This window comes from Staurois parvus, unplaced genomic scaffold (assembly GCF_062004578.1).
Source record: "Staurois parvus isolate SC_StPar_1 unplaced genomic scaffold, SC_StPar_1.0 ptg000133l, whole genome shotgun sequence".
Lineage (NCBI taxonomy): Eukaryota > Metazoa > Chordata > Amphibia > Anura > Ranidae > Staurois > Staurois parvus.
In genome coordinates this window covers 12,753,935-12,767,529 of record NW_028317929.1, presented here as the reverse complement: position 1 = coordinate 12,767,529, position 13,595 = coordinate 12,753,935, and the positions used below count along the sequence as shown (strand labels likewise).

General features: G+C 42.4%; 1 protein-coding gene across 3 annotated transcripts in view; it reads left to right on the top strand.

Annotated features, from left to right (window-relative positions):
* ARHGAP26 (Rho GTPase activating protein 26) overlaps window positions 1-13,595 on the top strand; it is a 643,079-nt gene that overhangs the window by 450,958 nt on the left and 178,526 nt on the right. For all 3 annotated transcript variants that reach the window (XM_089673029.1, XM_089673028.1, XM_089673027.1), the window contains exon 19: window positions 1,816-1,954. In XM_089673029.1, the coding sequence (XP_089529155.1) occupies window positions 1,816-1,954 (139 nt within the window). The remainder of the gene's footprint in view (window positions 1-1,815; window positions 1,955-13,595) is intronic.

The following is a 13,595-nucleotide window of genomic DNA, read 5'->3' as shown; positions in this document are numbered from 1 at the left end:
GAGACTCTAAATCTCGCCTCTGCCCTTACATTATCTAATCTCACCAAGATCGGTGTGATCAGATGCTTTCCCAATTTACAAATGGTTCTGTTTATATCTTGCAAAACTGAAATGATTAAATGCTCGTAAGTTTAAATTTTGCCTAAAGTTTAGGGATACTGTTAGCTTGAGGGTAAAGGTCAATAACTAGACATTAATATTCTGTGTCTATACTGTTGGTCACTCACATATTTACTCTTTAATGAACTGTTAAAATCTGGCTAATATCAATTATTTTAGTCATTATTTATATTCTTTTATTTGACTTTACAACACCAAATTGAAGATAAAAACAATGGGTTAGAAATTTTGAATTTGCTTGTTTAAAGAACACATAAGAGATTATCCTAATATAATTTTACTTAATTTAGGTAGAGATGAATCATGATTTGTGTCCTTGAAGATCTAACAAACCAATCAATTGAAACAAAATTAATAATTTTCACAGGGCAACATCTGACAAAAAAGATTTCTGTTAGCATTGAATCAAGTGAGAGCTTTCAACATGTTTGATTACATAGTAGGATCAAAGGTTTGCATAGCTTCCAACTGTCACTCTTTTGCATTGAAACCCCTCTGGCCCTCTTTTATTCTCAGTTGTCCCTCATTTTGGTCTGATGTATTGAACTCTATAACTATTTACTAATTAATTGCCTAAAGTCTTTTACTGCACAAAAAATGATATCCAACTTCTAAATCATTTAATTTCGTATTTTAAAAAAACATAAAATGATAAATATTGGAGAGAAAAAATCACCTGTGGGTATAAACAATCATTTTCTGCATATTCTTTGGAGTCTTCATAATTGGTGATTGGGGCTTGGCAGGGGTGTGGCCTTTGCCTAGATACTTTGTACAAAAGGATGTTTCCTTATGTCATTTCAGAAAGTAGGGAGGCATGAGTTTGATGAAAAACTGATGCATATATGGCCGATATTAATCATGTCTCTTTGTCTAGCCAGATGTGTCCTGTGTCATACAGATAGTATAGCTTCTGCAGATAATCTCATGGGTCAAAAAGATATGATAGCTCTTGCAGTTTAAGTATTTGTGAATATTTTTAGTGTAAAAACACCTGAAGAGGATGCTGTACAAAGTTTCTTTTTCTTAGTAGTTGGGTGGGCTGATCTGCTACTGGTTTGGTTAATCTACAGTGATCTAGGAAGTATTGGCAGGTTCTGAGGAACCCTATCTTTCGAGAGAGATTGTTGGTGATCACTGGAAAGAAACATACATGTTTCATCTTTATTTTGATTCATATCAGTGTGGACATCAATCTAAAATGTTGGTGGACAAAAACAGGACAATCTTTGCAGAGATCTCAAACAAATTTACTTTAGACGTATTCTGCACAGGTATGGACAACTGTGGCATCTCTTCCATTAAAGCAGTGTTTCTCAACTCCAGTCCTCATGGACCCCCAACAGGTCATGTTTTCAGGATTTCCATTATTTTGCACAGGTGATTTGATCAGTTTCACTGCCTTAGTAATTACCACAGCTGTTTCATCTGAGGGAAATCCTGAAAACATGACCTGTTGGAGGTCCATGAGGACTGGAGTTGAGAAACACTGCATTAAAGTAACATGTATTTTAGGTTCAGTGTTGCTTTTAACATAGTTTTCTTTGTGCTACCTGGATCAGGACTATTGACCTGGCTGCCATGACAGAGTTAATAGCAATATACTTTATTAGAAATGTGTTTCAACTAGTTTTCTTCCATTTCCCCTATGTGTTTTATAAACAGCTGACCTTTTGAATCTCATTTTATTTATAGATGTTTTCCACAGTGCCGGAGATGCCACAGACAAACTCCCAGCTGCATTTGTCTCGTAAAAGGAGCACTGACTCAAAGCCGCCTTCCTGCAGTGAGAGGCCTTTAACGCTTTTCCACACAACGCATTCCACAGAGAAAGGTGGGTGTGTCATCTCTCCTCAACCCTCCACAATTTGTGTCTTTTTAATGCCATTCTTTTTCCTAAATAAAGCCATTCTGCATCTTGCAAACTGCACAGCAGCAGCTATTTAGTAGGTTCTTCACCTTTAAGCAATGCTTTATTACATTTTTACTATAAACTTTCTATTATTGTAATTTTCATTTTTATTTCAATTTTCATGCAAACACATTTTGCTTGAGGTGATTTTAGCCGTATTAGTGCATTTGCGACAAACAATTGAGTACTGTCCGTGATACTTTTTTTATTTGCACTAACATACAATTTTGAGGACAAGCTTTCAGGGAGTGTCCCCTCCTTCAAGGTCCAAGCAGTACTGCTTGGACCTTGAAGAAGGGGACACTCCCTGAAAGCTTGTCCTCAAAATTGTATGTTAGTGCAAATAAAAAAAGTATCACGGACAGTACTCAATTGTTTCCATGCAAACACATAAGCCTATATTGCCTTTTCAGCCACTCTCAAAAATATCTTGTCATGGTGTTTTAGTTGTATTGCTGCTTTGCATTTTGGTACTTTGTATTTGTAGTTCTCTCTCCCAAATGCATGAATTTCCTCCAAGTACTTTGGCATATGAAAGAAACGTGATATTAAGCTGCCTTCTGCCAAAGTGAAATTAGGAACCAAAAAAGGAAAGTACAATAAGCTTTTTATTAAAGGGTTAGTTCACCTTTTACAAAAAATTGGCTAAGCATGTAAGGGAAGTCTGTAGATAAACTACACAAACTGTGCAGCACTGAATAAAGTTGAATAGGTGTAGGCCATTTATATACCTAACAAACAATTACTGGAATACTCCCCGGATGTTGCTGGGGTGCTGCTAAGTGAGGTTTAGTCAGCACTGCTCACCTCCACAATCGCAAGAGTGAGTTTTTTCTCTGATTCAAACCCCTAACATTATCTTTCTCTCTCCTGACGCAATAGCTCTGAGCTCAGTATTTGAGAGCTCACTCCTGTGATGGTTGGGGTGAGCAGTAACGACTAGGCATCACTTAGCAGTATCTTAGCAATATCCTGGGAGTATTCAAATCGGGCTTTGAGAGGTATGTAAATTACCTGCACTTATAGCAATGGCATTAATCAACTTTATTCAGAGCTGCAGAGTTTGGGGAGCTAAACCTTTAAACTGGATTAAGATAATTAATAAACAAACTGTAATGGGCCTATATACACTTATGTTAATCGCACAGTACAAGACAAAGGCGGGATATTTTTAGAGTCTGGATTAGGCTGGTACCTTCAGACAGTTGGACACTGGCAAAGCTTTTCTGGTCATGCCCCCCTTGTTGTACTCCTATAACCCTACTTCACTCCATGAGAGCTCAATTTTTTGCTAGTGTCCTAAGGCTATGGACCTTTTCAGTTGTCACAGTGTTCTATACAGGTCCAGGGCCTTGGTCCATCTCTATGGAACCCAGACCCTGAAGAACCCTCCAGGGGGTATGGCTACTGTGATGGTTGAAGCCTGGACCCTGATTAGAGACCAGCGATATGAACAGATAAGACAGGTTTACCCTGCACTAGACTGATACTGTAGCCTCACTATTTACATTTTTCCAAATTAGCATCTGTTCTACAATAAAACTTTAAGGGAACTGGGACTTGTATTTGAAATTTATTCACTTAAGCAGTGTTAAGCTTTTCAAAGTTGACAATAAATTCTACTATTCAGAGTGTAGTCTCAGGTGGATGACATCCACCTGTTACATCAAACCACAGGTTAAACCATTACCACCACTTCTGTCTGGAGCCCTTTATAAGGTACTCGCTTCCTACCACACTTTTCCATGAGGACTTTGCTATTGGGCCATTTACACCTGGCTCACTGTGTAATCCTTCTCGGACATACCCCTTTTCATCATCCTCCGCCATGAGTACCCATAAGGAAACACCCTCACCCATAGCAATGGTGGAAACCACGCACAAGGAAACCACAGCAAACGTTCAGAAGAACATTCGCTCTGCCGAGGGTCTGCATAACGCTCAAACTGCTTAGAGTAACAAAGCTTCCCTTGCACTAATCTCTGCAATCAATTCTAACTCCTCAGGCACACAACATGTGACCAACCTGACCAAGGCAGATGTTTCTGCAACTATGTCAGGCTTTCTCGGACCTACTAACTGCTATAATACAGCCATCACTGTCCAGAGCACAAAAGTGCCAAGCTCCTTCTCTACTTCTGCTATTTTCCTTGAATCGGAAAGTGAAATGACTCCTTTTAGAGGATACTGACATTGAGGAGAATGAACAGGATTGAGAGGCAGTGTTTGAAGAGGTCACAGAAGAATTCTCACCCCCTGCCTCTCATACAGCTGTTGTAATGGCTTCATGCAAGATGCTTGCCAATGTAGATATGCTCACTTCTGCTGTGCGCAAACTCCTCGGCATTGCCAAAGTTGATTCTCCACTTGTTATGCCTCCTTGGGGCCTAACAGAACCAGGTTAATCAAAAAAGACATTCCTCATTCATTTTCAGGTAGAATGTACAATTTGCGACGATTGGGTTAACCCTGAAAAGATTTTCATCCCTCATTGCCAAACTCTATCCAGTGAAAAAAAGAGTTCAATAAAAAAAAGTACGTACGTACTATAAGTATACCCTGCTGTCTCAGTCTTGAACAAATATCTTACTGTGTCTGTAGATGATGTTCCTTCATTTAAAGATTCTGCTAACATTTAGAGACACTGCTACCCTTTTTGTGTTGATTCCTTATAACAAGTCATGACACAGATCTCCAAAATGGCTCTCATTTCTTCCCATATGTACAGAATCTTATGGCTAAAAGTCTGGACTGCTGAAGCTGCTTACAAGCATCTCACATGTGTGCTCTATGAAGGAGGATGTTTGATGAGGCACTTGCCAAATTCATCAGACATATCACAGAAGTAGTACTTCTTCCACAACAGAAAGTTTCTAAACACCCTTCCTTGGGGACATCTACCTCCTCAAGAAGAAAAGTGCCTTATCACTTTCCTCAGGCTATGTCTTTAAAACCACTCAGTTTTTTGTTTTGACGCAAGAGTTGACTCAAAAAACTTGCCAAGTTCAACCCAAAACTGTCTTCACAATGAAGGGGTGTTTTCACTCTTAAGAGCGGGGGAAAGCGTGTTATATTTGCCTTTCTCTGGGTCACAGACGTTCCAGACTTGTGGGTTCAATTGGTGGATTCAAAGGGGTATAAAATATAGGTAAAACCACCTCATCGTTTTCTTCTCTCATACCAACCTAAATCTTCTCAAGGACTGTCAGATCTGCAGGTCACGCTGAACTATCTTTTGCCCAGGTAATGGTCATTCTAGTACCCCTCCAGGGGACAGGTTCAAAGGATTCTATTCAAACCTGATCATGGTGTCAATACCCAAAGGGGTTATTCGTCCTAATCCAAATTTAAAATCCCTAAATGAGTACTTTCACATCTCAAAGTTTCTTATGGAGTCTGTAAGGTCAGGTATTGCCTCTCTGAGTCAAGGGGTATACTTAGCATCAGTAGACATCCAAATTGCTTATCTACATATTCCTAATTACCTACCTCATCAAAGCTTCCTGCACTTTACAATAAGAGACATACAATTCCGATTTGTTGCAATGCCATTTGGCCTATCTTCTGCACACAGAGTATTCACACAGGTATTTGCACCTCTTCTTGCCCTCTTAAGAACTCTGGGAATTCAGATAACATGATACATAGAAAACCTTCTTCTGAGATACTCCTCTCCTCTTCAACTATCTACAAATGTCCAAAGAACTATTCAGATGCTTCAGGCTTTCTGTTGGGTATTCAACTTTCAAACATCTGCTCTCCATCCTTTTTTTGTACCGAGAATACTTAGACCTCATTCTGGACACAGCCCAGGCTAAGGTCTTTCTTCCAGAAAACAAAATTCTCTCTTAAGATCTCATGCTTAGATGGTAAGGTGAAAGAGACGTCCCCAGTGTGTATTCTGCCTTGACTTCTCTACAAAATAGAGCAAGAGAAGAAACCGGTGATTCTCATCACCTGGTACACAGTCATACTCAAACTTCTAGGAGATGATCCCTGGGATGGATATTGAGGAGCGCCTCATACAAAAGTTCATATTGTTAAGAGGTCTTTTTGAACCGTTTATTGGCTAAGAGCATCAAATACATGTGATGCATTTTGGGGTAAAGACCCCTTCCTTAGGGCTTGAGCTCTGGATGTTATGATGATCACAATGACATGCAATAGAAGATTTATGTTGGAGTTTGATAAAAACTCTTAAACCTTAATGGCCCTATGAACTGTGTTATAATGTAACTTTTATACTAGGTGCTCCTTAATACCCACCCCAGAATTTATCATCTGCTGAGTGTTCTATTTGTGTAGAGATACAGTGCTATGAAAAAGTATTTGCCCTCTTCTTGCTGTTTTTAATTTTTTGTGCACTTGTCATTCTTAAATGTTTCAGAACATCAAACAAATTTAGTATTACACAAAGATACTCGAGTAAATATGAAATGCACTTTTTAAATGAAGATTTCATTTATTAAGCGAAAAAAGCTGTTCAAACCTGTGAAAAAGTAATTTTCATATAAAGTACATCATACCAACAGTCAAACATGGTGGTGGTAGTGTAATAGTCTGGGGCTGCTTTGCAGCTTCAGGACCTGGACAACTTGCCATAATTGATGGAACCATTAATTCTGTGCTCTACCAGAAAATCCTGAAAGAGAATGTCCAGCCATCAGTTTGTGAGCTCAAGCCCAAATGCACTTGGGTTATGCAGCAGGGAGTTTAGGGGGCAACTACTTTTTCACATAGGGCAAGGCAAGTTTGGACAGATTTTTTCCTGTATTAAATAAAATCATCATTTAATAACTGCATTTTATATTTACTTGGGTTATCTTTGTGTAATATTGATTTTTTTTTTTTAATGATCTGAATCATTTATACATCAGGAAGGGGACGAAAAACGTTTTCACAGCACTCTATATGTGTGCACCGTTAAATTTGAAAATAAAGAAAATTATATACCATTAATCAGGGAAAAAACTTCAGTGCAAGTAAAAAAATATTATACAAAACTAAATTTACAAGAAAAGATGTGTGAAAAAAGATGAACAAATATGAGACCAATTTATATTCCATATATCTGTGTGTGTATAATAGGTCCACCAATTCCTGAACATATGGTGCATAAATTCCTCCTCTACTTCACTCAAGATGTGTAAATTACACTGTAAAAATCCACTGTGCCAAAACCACCACTAGCACTCCACACTCACTGGAACATGTGGATGCCAAAAGTTATAAGCAGCATGGAAGCGGTCCCTTTAAATTAATCCACTGACTAGATCTTTACGGTCCAGGGTAGATGAATATAGAGTGTGGCTGATTGGTGGGTAGATGCCTACCAAACATAGCCAAGTATAACTTCCATAGTGTATATTTTAGTTCAAAATATCTGCATGCAGTACAAAACAGTTTGTTGCAGCTTGATGTCAGTACTCTAAACTTTACCCAAAGCATTTCACACTCTAGCACATTTTTAGGGGTCAAATCTCTACACTCTACCCAATGCGGTTTAACACTCGAGTGTAAAACATGTTGGGTGGAGTGCTGACATCAAGCCGCCACATGGCACATTTGTAAATGCTGGTGGGTTTTTTGTTTCCAACTTTTTGTTTTGCACTGCATACAGAGAATAATATTTTTTTTTTTGTTTTAACTATTTAAAGGCAAATTTGTCTTTATTAGATTTTGCATCAAATCAAACAGTACATAGCTGGAAAATGATAAGAATATCTACAGTGGAATGGGCGAGAATAAAAAACAATATAGGAATTAGAGTGATCTATGGGGATGGAGGAATACGAATCCAACCATAGCTATAAAGGATACTAGAGAGTAAGGGTAAATAAGGGAATACAAAGCAGTAAGATCAGCAGGAATCATAATCCCCAGGTATTTATTAGCCGTTGGGCACCATTGAAAAGAGAAACTGGAGCGTAAGTTCATCAACATATGGGCAGGTAGTGATACATTCAGGGCCTCTGTTTTAGAAATATTAAGTTTGAAGTTACTGAAGAAACCGAATCTGCGGAATTCATGAAAAAGACAGGGGAGTGATATAATTGGTTGTTGGACATATACTAAGAGGTCGTCTGTGTATAAAGACAGTTTGTGATGCGCGGAGGGAGTGCGGATGCCCGAGTCATTTGCTCGTATGGTTCTCGCAAGGTGTTCCATTACCAAGACGAAGAGAAGGGGCGAGAGTGGGCAACCCTCTCTAGTCCCATTCGAAATAGGGAAGGATGAAGAGGCTGTACCATTCACCAGCACTGATGCCGAGGGGCGAGAGTAGAGGGACATAATCCAAGCTAAAAACCGTGAGCCCACCCCTATCTGTTCTAAAGTAAGACGTAGGAAATGCCAATCAACGCGATCAAACGCCTTCTCAGCGTCAAATAATAGGAGGCATGCCTTTAAGCCATGTCGCTTGATGTAAGAGATAAGATGGATAGTTTTAGAAGTGTTATCTCTAGCCTCAAGACCCGGGACAAAGCCAACCTGATCACAATGGACCAAAGTGGATAAAAAAAGGTGATAGGCGATTCGCTAGGAGCCTTGCAAAAAGCTGAGCATCCAGGTTAAGTAGAGAGATTGGGCGGTAGCTACCGCAAAGAGATGGGTCTTTATCCGGTTTCGGGATAACCTAAATGTTGGCTGACAAAATGGCTGGGAAGGCACATTCCGATCGTCGATGACATTAAAAGCTTGGGCTAAAAGCGGGGCTAGAGGGGCGGCAAACGTTTTGTAAAAGCGAGAGGTGAACCCATCCGGGTCCATGCATTTACCAACCTTCAGGGCCTTGATCGCCCCAAGGACTTCCATAGTCGAGAAGGGCTCTTCCAGAGCCAATGCATCTAAGCCAATGCATGCTGTCTAAGACAGGCAGTGCCGTCTCCTCAATGTATTGGGACATAGCTGTAAGGGAGGAGGCGGGAGGAGTATCGGGATGCACTGGGAGTAGGTTATAAAGTCGAGAGTAGTAGCACTCGAACGCGGATGAAATTCCCCAGTTATGGTAGAGTTTAGTATTATCGGGCGCCTTGATGTGTTGGATCGGACGACGGTATGGGCAGGGGTGGAGTACACGAGACAAGTGTTGACCACATTTATTTGCTAAGGAGTAGTGGGTGTTGCGTGCTTTAGCTAGTGCAACAAGAGAGGAAGAAAACAACAGTTGGAGTAAATCTCTGCGAGCATTAGTTAAGTCCACCGTAACCCTCGGATCTAACGTGATCTTGTGAGAAGATTCCAGGTGCGCGATAAGTGAGAACAAGCGACGCGTCTCCGCCGTTGGAGCCTTTTTTAAACGGGAGCCATGCTTAATAAGAACCCCTCTAATAACACATTTAAGAGTCTCCCATTGATTAAGCGAGCTGGTTGTGTCCGAGGAGTGATCAAGAGCAAAATGTTTTATAGTCTGCGAAACCTCTGCGATACACAAAGAATCCTTGAGCAGGGTATCATTCAAGCGCCAAGAAAAGTGGCGCCAAGATGGTGGTCGGTCTTGGATCGTAAGATGTATTGGGGTAGGGTCAGACCACAAGAAGTGGCCGATGGAGGAGGAAGTCGGGCAATCGAGAAAATACTGTGACATAAAGAAGAAGTCAATACGACTGTATGACGTGTGAGCCGGAGAATAATAGCTGTAATCTCGCTCCGAAGGGTATTGGGTTCGCCAAATGTCCACTAGGTGTAAGTCATGCAGGCGCGACTTAATAAGGGATAAGGTCGAAGAAGGGAGGGAGGATTTACCCATGGAGGTGTCCAGGTCTAGAGAGAGAGCTACGTTAAAATCCCCTCCAACTATGTAATAGGGACCACCAAAATCTGACAACTTAGAGAGGACTTTTGCAAGAAATGAGACTTGATCTTGGTTGGGAGCGTATACATTCGCCACCGTGAAAACAAAATCTTGGAACTTTATTTTGAGGAAGAAGTATCGTCCCGTTGGGTCTATGAGTGAGTCCAAGACCTTTGGGCCAAAGGTATGATGAAAGCAATCGACACCCCCCGAGACCTAGCCAGTGGGTTAGTACTATGATGCCATTGAGTATAATGATGATTACGGAGGACTGGGATACCATCAGAGCGAAAATGAGTCTCTTGAAGGAGCAGTATCTGTGAGCCATGTTTGTGGAAATGATAGAGCATCTGGCCCCGCTTCTCCGGAGTGTTGAAGCCCCTACAATTAATAGAAGAAAATTTGATCGGAGTAATAGTCAATGGCAGTGAAGCAGATAGGAATAGAATGCGTCACCAACAACGCTGCGTAATACCTCTCCTGAACTCTGAAGAAAGGAGAAAAAAAAAACCAGAGGGGGAAGAGAGGGGCAGAAAAAGAATGAAAAGCAGAAGAAAAAACTACCAGACAGACAAGCTGTCTGAAAAAACATACAGTGTGGTACAACACAATACAATGAAGGCCTAGGTGGGGAATGTCAAAGGCGCACGAATCCAATCCCGATCCAGGCCTCCCACTGCCAATTGGCAACTTCAGGGAGGGTCCCCCTCAGACGAGAGTGACCCCCTCTTATAAAACATATTCAAAGAACCCTCAAACAGGCATAAAACAATTAAACTCTACCCTCAACAAATAAACATAAGCATAAAAAACATAACCCGGTACTAACCAGGCGCAGATGAGGTAAATAGAGGGAGGGTCTAAGGCCCCTGACCATGGCCGGAGGTATCCCAGTCTGCCACAGCAAGCAGCGACAGTGTCACCTGAGGATAATCCTCGAGCCACAGTCCCAGGGCCCGAAAGGCAACAGGCGCAAATATAAAAGTCACTGAACCAATAGAAGTAACAAAAAGAGGTAATCAATCCGGGAAGGATAGGCAAGATGGTGAGAACGTCTCAGATTACTCGGACAGTAGGTCATCCTTCTGGGATTTTCTGGGAAGAGGGCCCAGAACGCTTCTTCTTCTTCTTTAGGGTGGACCGCTGCCAGGTAGAGGGAGGTGGGGGGCCTGGGGTTGGGAGCTGAAAGGGCCAGTCCGGGAGGGACACTTGAGGTAGCCTGAACACACCTAGAAATGTGGGCAAGTCTCCGAGTGTGCGAAAGTGAGCGGATTTACCATGTTGCGAAGCTTGAAGTTGAAACGGAAATCGCCAGTGATAGCGGATGTTCCTTTCCTGCAACATCTGGGTGAGGGGGCGCAAAGCCCTGCACATGGCCAGACTTTGGCGGGAGAGGTCATGAAGTAGTATCACCAGCACTCCGTTAAATAGAATGGTATCCTGCAAGCTGGCTGCACACATAATGGCGTCTTTAATGTTGAAGTAGTGAACCCTGCACAAGGTATCGCGAACAAAAGATGGATCAGGATTTCTGGGGCCCATCGTGTGATGTACGCGATCCAGCTCTATAGGAGTATCTTTAGGTTGCTGTAGGAGTTGATTGAAGATAGTGGAAACCGCCACAGCTAGATCTTTAGATTCAACAGATTCTGGGATGCCCCTAATCCAAATATTGTTATGACGGTTTTTATTCTCAATATCATCTTGTTGGTACATGAGCTGTTGTATAAGCACTGTATGCAAGTTAAGGGTCTCTTCGTGGGTTTGTAGGGCGTTACTAAGACCGTCAGCAGTGTTTTCAATGTCTTCTAAACGTGTACAGACGTCTTGTTTAAGAGCAGAAACTTCCTGTTTGTCTGTACGCTCAATATGTTTCACACAGTGCTCAAAATCCGTCTTTGTAGGGAGAGATTTAATGTATTTGTGTAAGGATCTTGTGGGACTGCAGGTCCCAGCCATCTTCAGAACAAAGAGATGCCGAGGAAGGGCTGCGGGACTCGTGTGTCTTGTGGTCTCAGTGTGGGAGAGGGGCTGCGGGACCCCTGTGGGGAGCCTTGAGTGCTCCGTGGTGGGTAGGGATTGCAGGACCCCTGGGTGGCTTGTGGTCTCGGTGTATTAGAGGAGCTGTGGGACCCCTGTGTTTCTTGTAGATGCATAGTGGATGAGGGGCTGCGGGACTCCTGTGTGTCCCGTGATCTCAGCATGGGATAAGGGCTGCGGGACTCCTGCATGTCCTGTGTCCTCGGTACAGGGGTAGGTGGTTTTGTAGGTTCCCCAGGGAGAAAGGGAGATATAGAGCCCCACGCGCTTACCTGCCCATCGTCTGGCAGCTCCGGCAGCTCTGTGTCCATGTGGGATGAGGAGGGGGAAGCCGTCGGCGCCATCTTGGATGCCGGGGTTCCCGATGCTTCGGCCGTGGATCAGGCCTGGAACCGGCTTAATGTGCCGCCAGACCGGTCCCCCGTTGCTCCCCGGGGGGTCCGGTGTTGCTTCTTGCCCATGAGGGCTGCGGATAGCCTGGGAGGGAGAGGGATGCCTGTTACGGAGGTCCGGGCCGGGAGCTGTGCAGTGTTGTTGCCTAGCTCGTCATGCGCCTAGCCATGCCCCCATAATAATAATTTTTAAATAAATACTACACTATGGAAGTTACATTCCATACAACCACACTCTATATTCATGCACCCTGGACCATAAAGATCTGGTCAGTGGATCCATTTAAAGGGACGGCTTCCATGAGAGAGCTTTTGTCATCTTGGTGATTACATAGAATGCTGTTGCTATCTATATATACAGTTGCAAGAAAAAGTATGTGAACCCCTTGGGATTACGTGGAGTTTTGCATGAATTGGGCATAAAATGTGCTCTGAACGTCATCTAAGTCACAACAATAGAAGAACACAGTCTGCTGAACATAATACTACACAAACATTAGATGTTGCCGTGGTTTAATTGCACATAACATGTAAACATTCACAGTGCAGGGAGGAAAAAGTATGTGAACCTTTGGACTTAATAACTGGTTGACCCTCCTTTGGCAGCAATAACCTCATCCAAACATTTCCTGTAGTTGCAGATCAGACCTGCACAACGATCTGGAGTCATTTTGGACCACTCCTCTTCACAAAACTGTTTCAGTGTAGCAATATTCTTGGGATGTCTGGTGTGAATCGCTCTCTTAAGGTCATGCCACAGCATTTCAATCGGGTTGAGGTCAGGACTCTGACTGGGCCACTCCAGAAGGCGTATTCTGTGCTGTTGCAGCCATTGTTTTGTTGAATTACTTGTATGCTTTGGGTCATTGTCCTGTTGCCTCACCCATCCTCTGCGGAGCTTCAGTTGGTGGACAGATGGTTGTACGTTTTCCTGCAAAATGTCTTGATAAACTCTGGAATTCATTTTCCCATCAATGACAACAATCCGTCCAGGCCCTGAGGCAGCAAAGCAGCCCCAAACCATGATGCTCCCTCCGCCATGTTTTACAGTGGGGATGAGGTTTTGATATTGGTGTGCTGTGCCTTTTTTTCCCCACACATAGTGTTGTGTGTTCTTCCCAAACAACTCAATCTTGGTTTCATCTGTCCACAGTATATTTTGCCAGTAGTGCTGTGGAACATCCAGGTGCTCTTTTGCAAACTTCAAACGTGCTGCAATATTCTTTTTGGACAGCAATGGCTTCCTCCGTGGTGTCCTCCCATGTACTCCATTCTTGTTTAATGTTTTCCTTATTGTAGATGTGTCAACAAAAATGTTAGCATGTGCCAGAGATTTCTG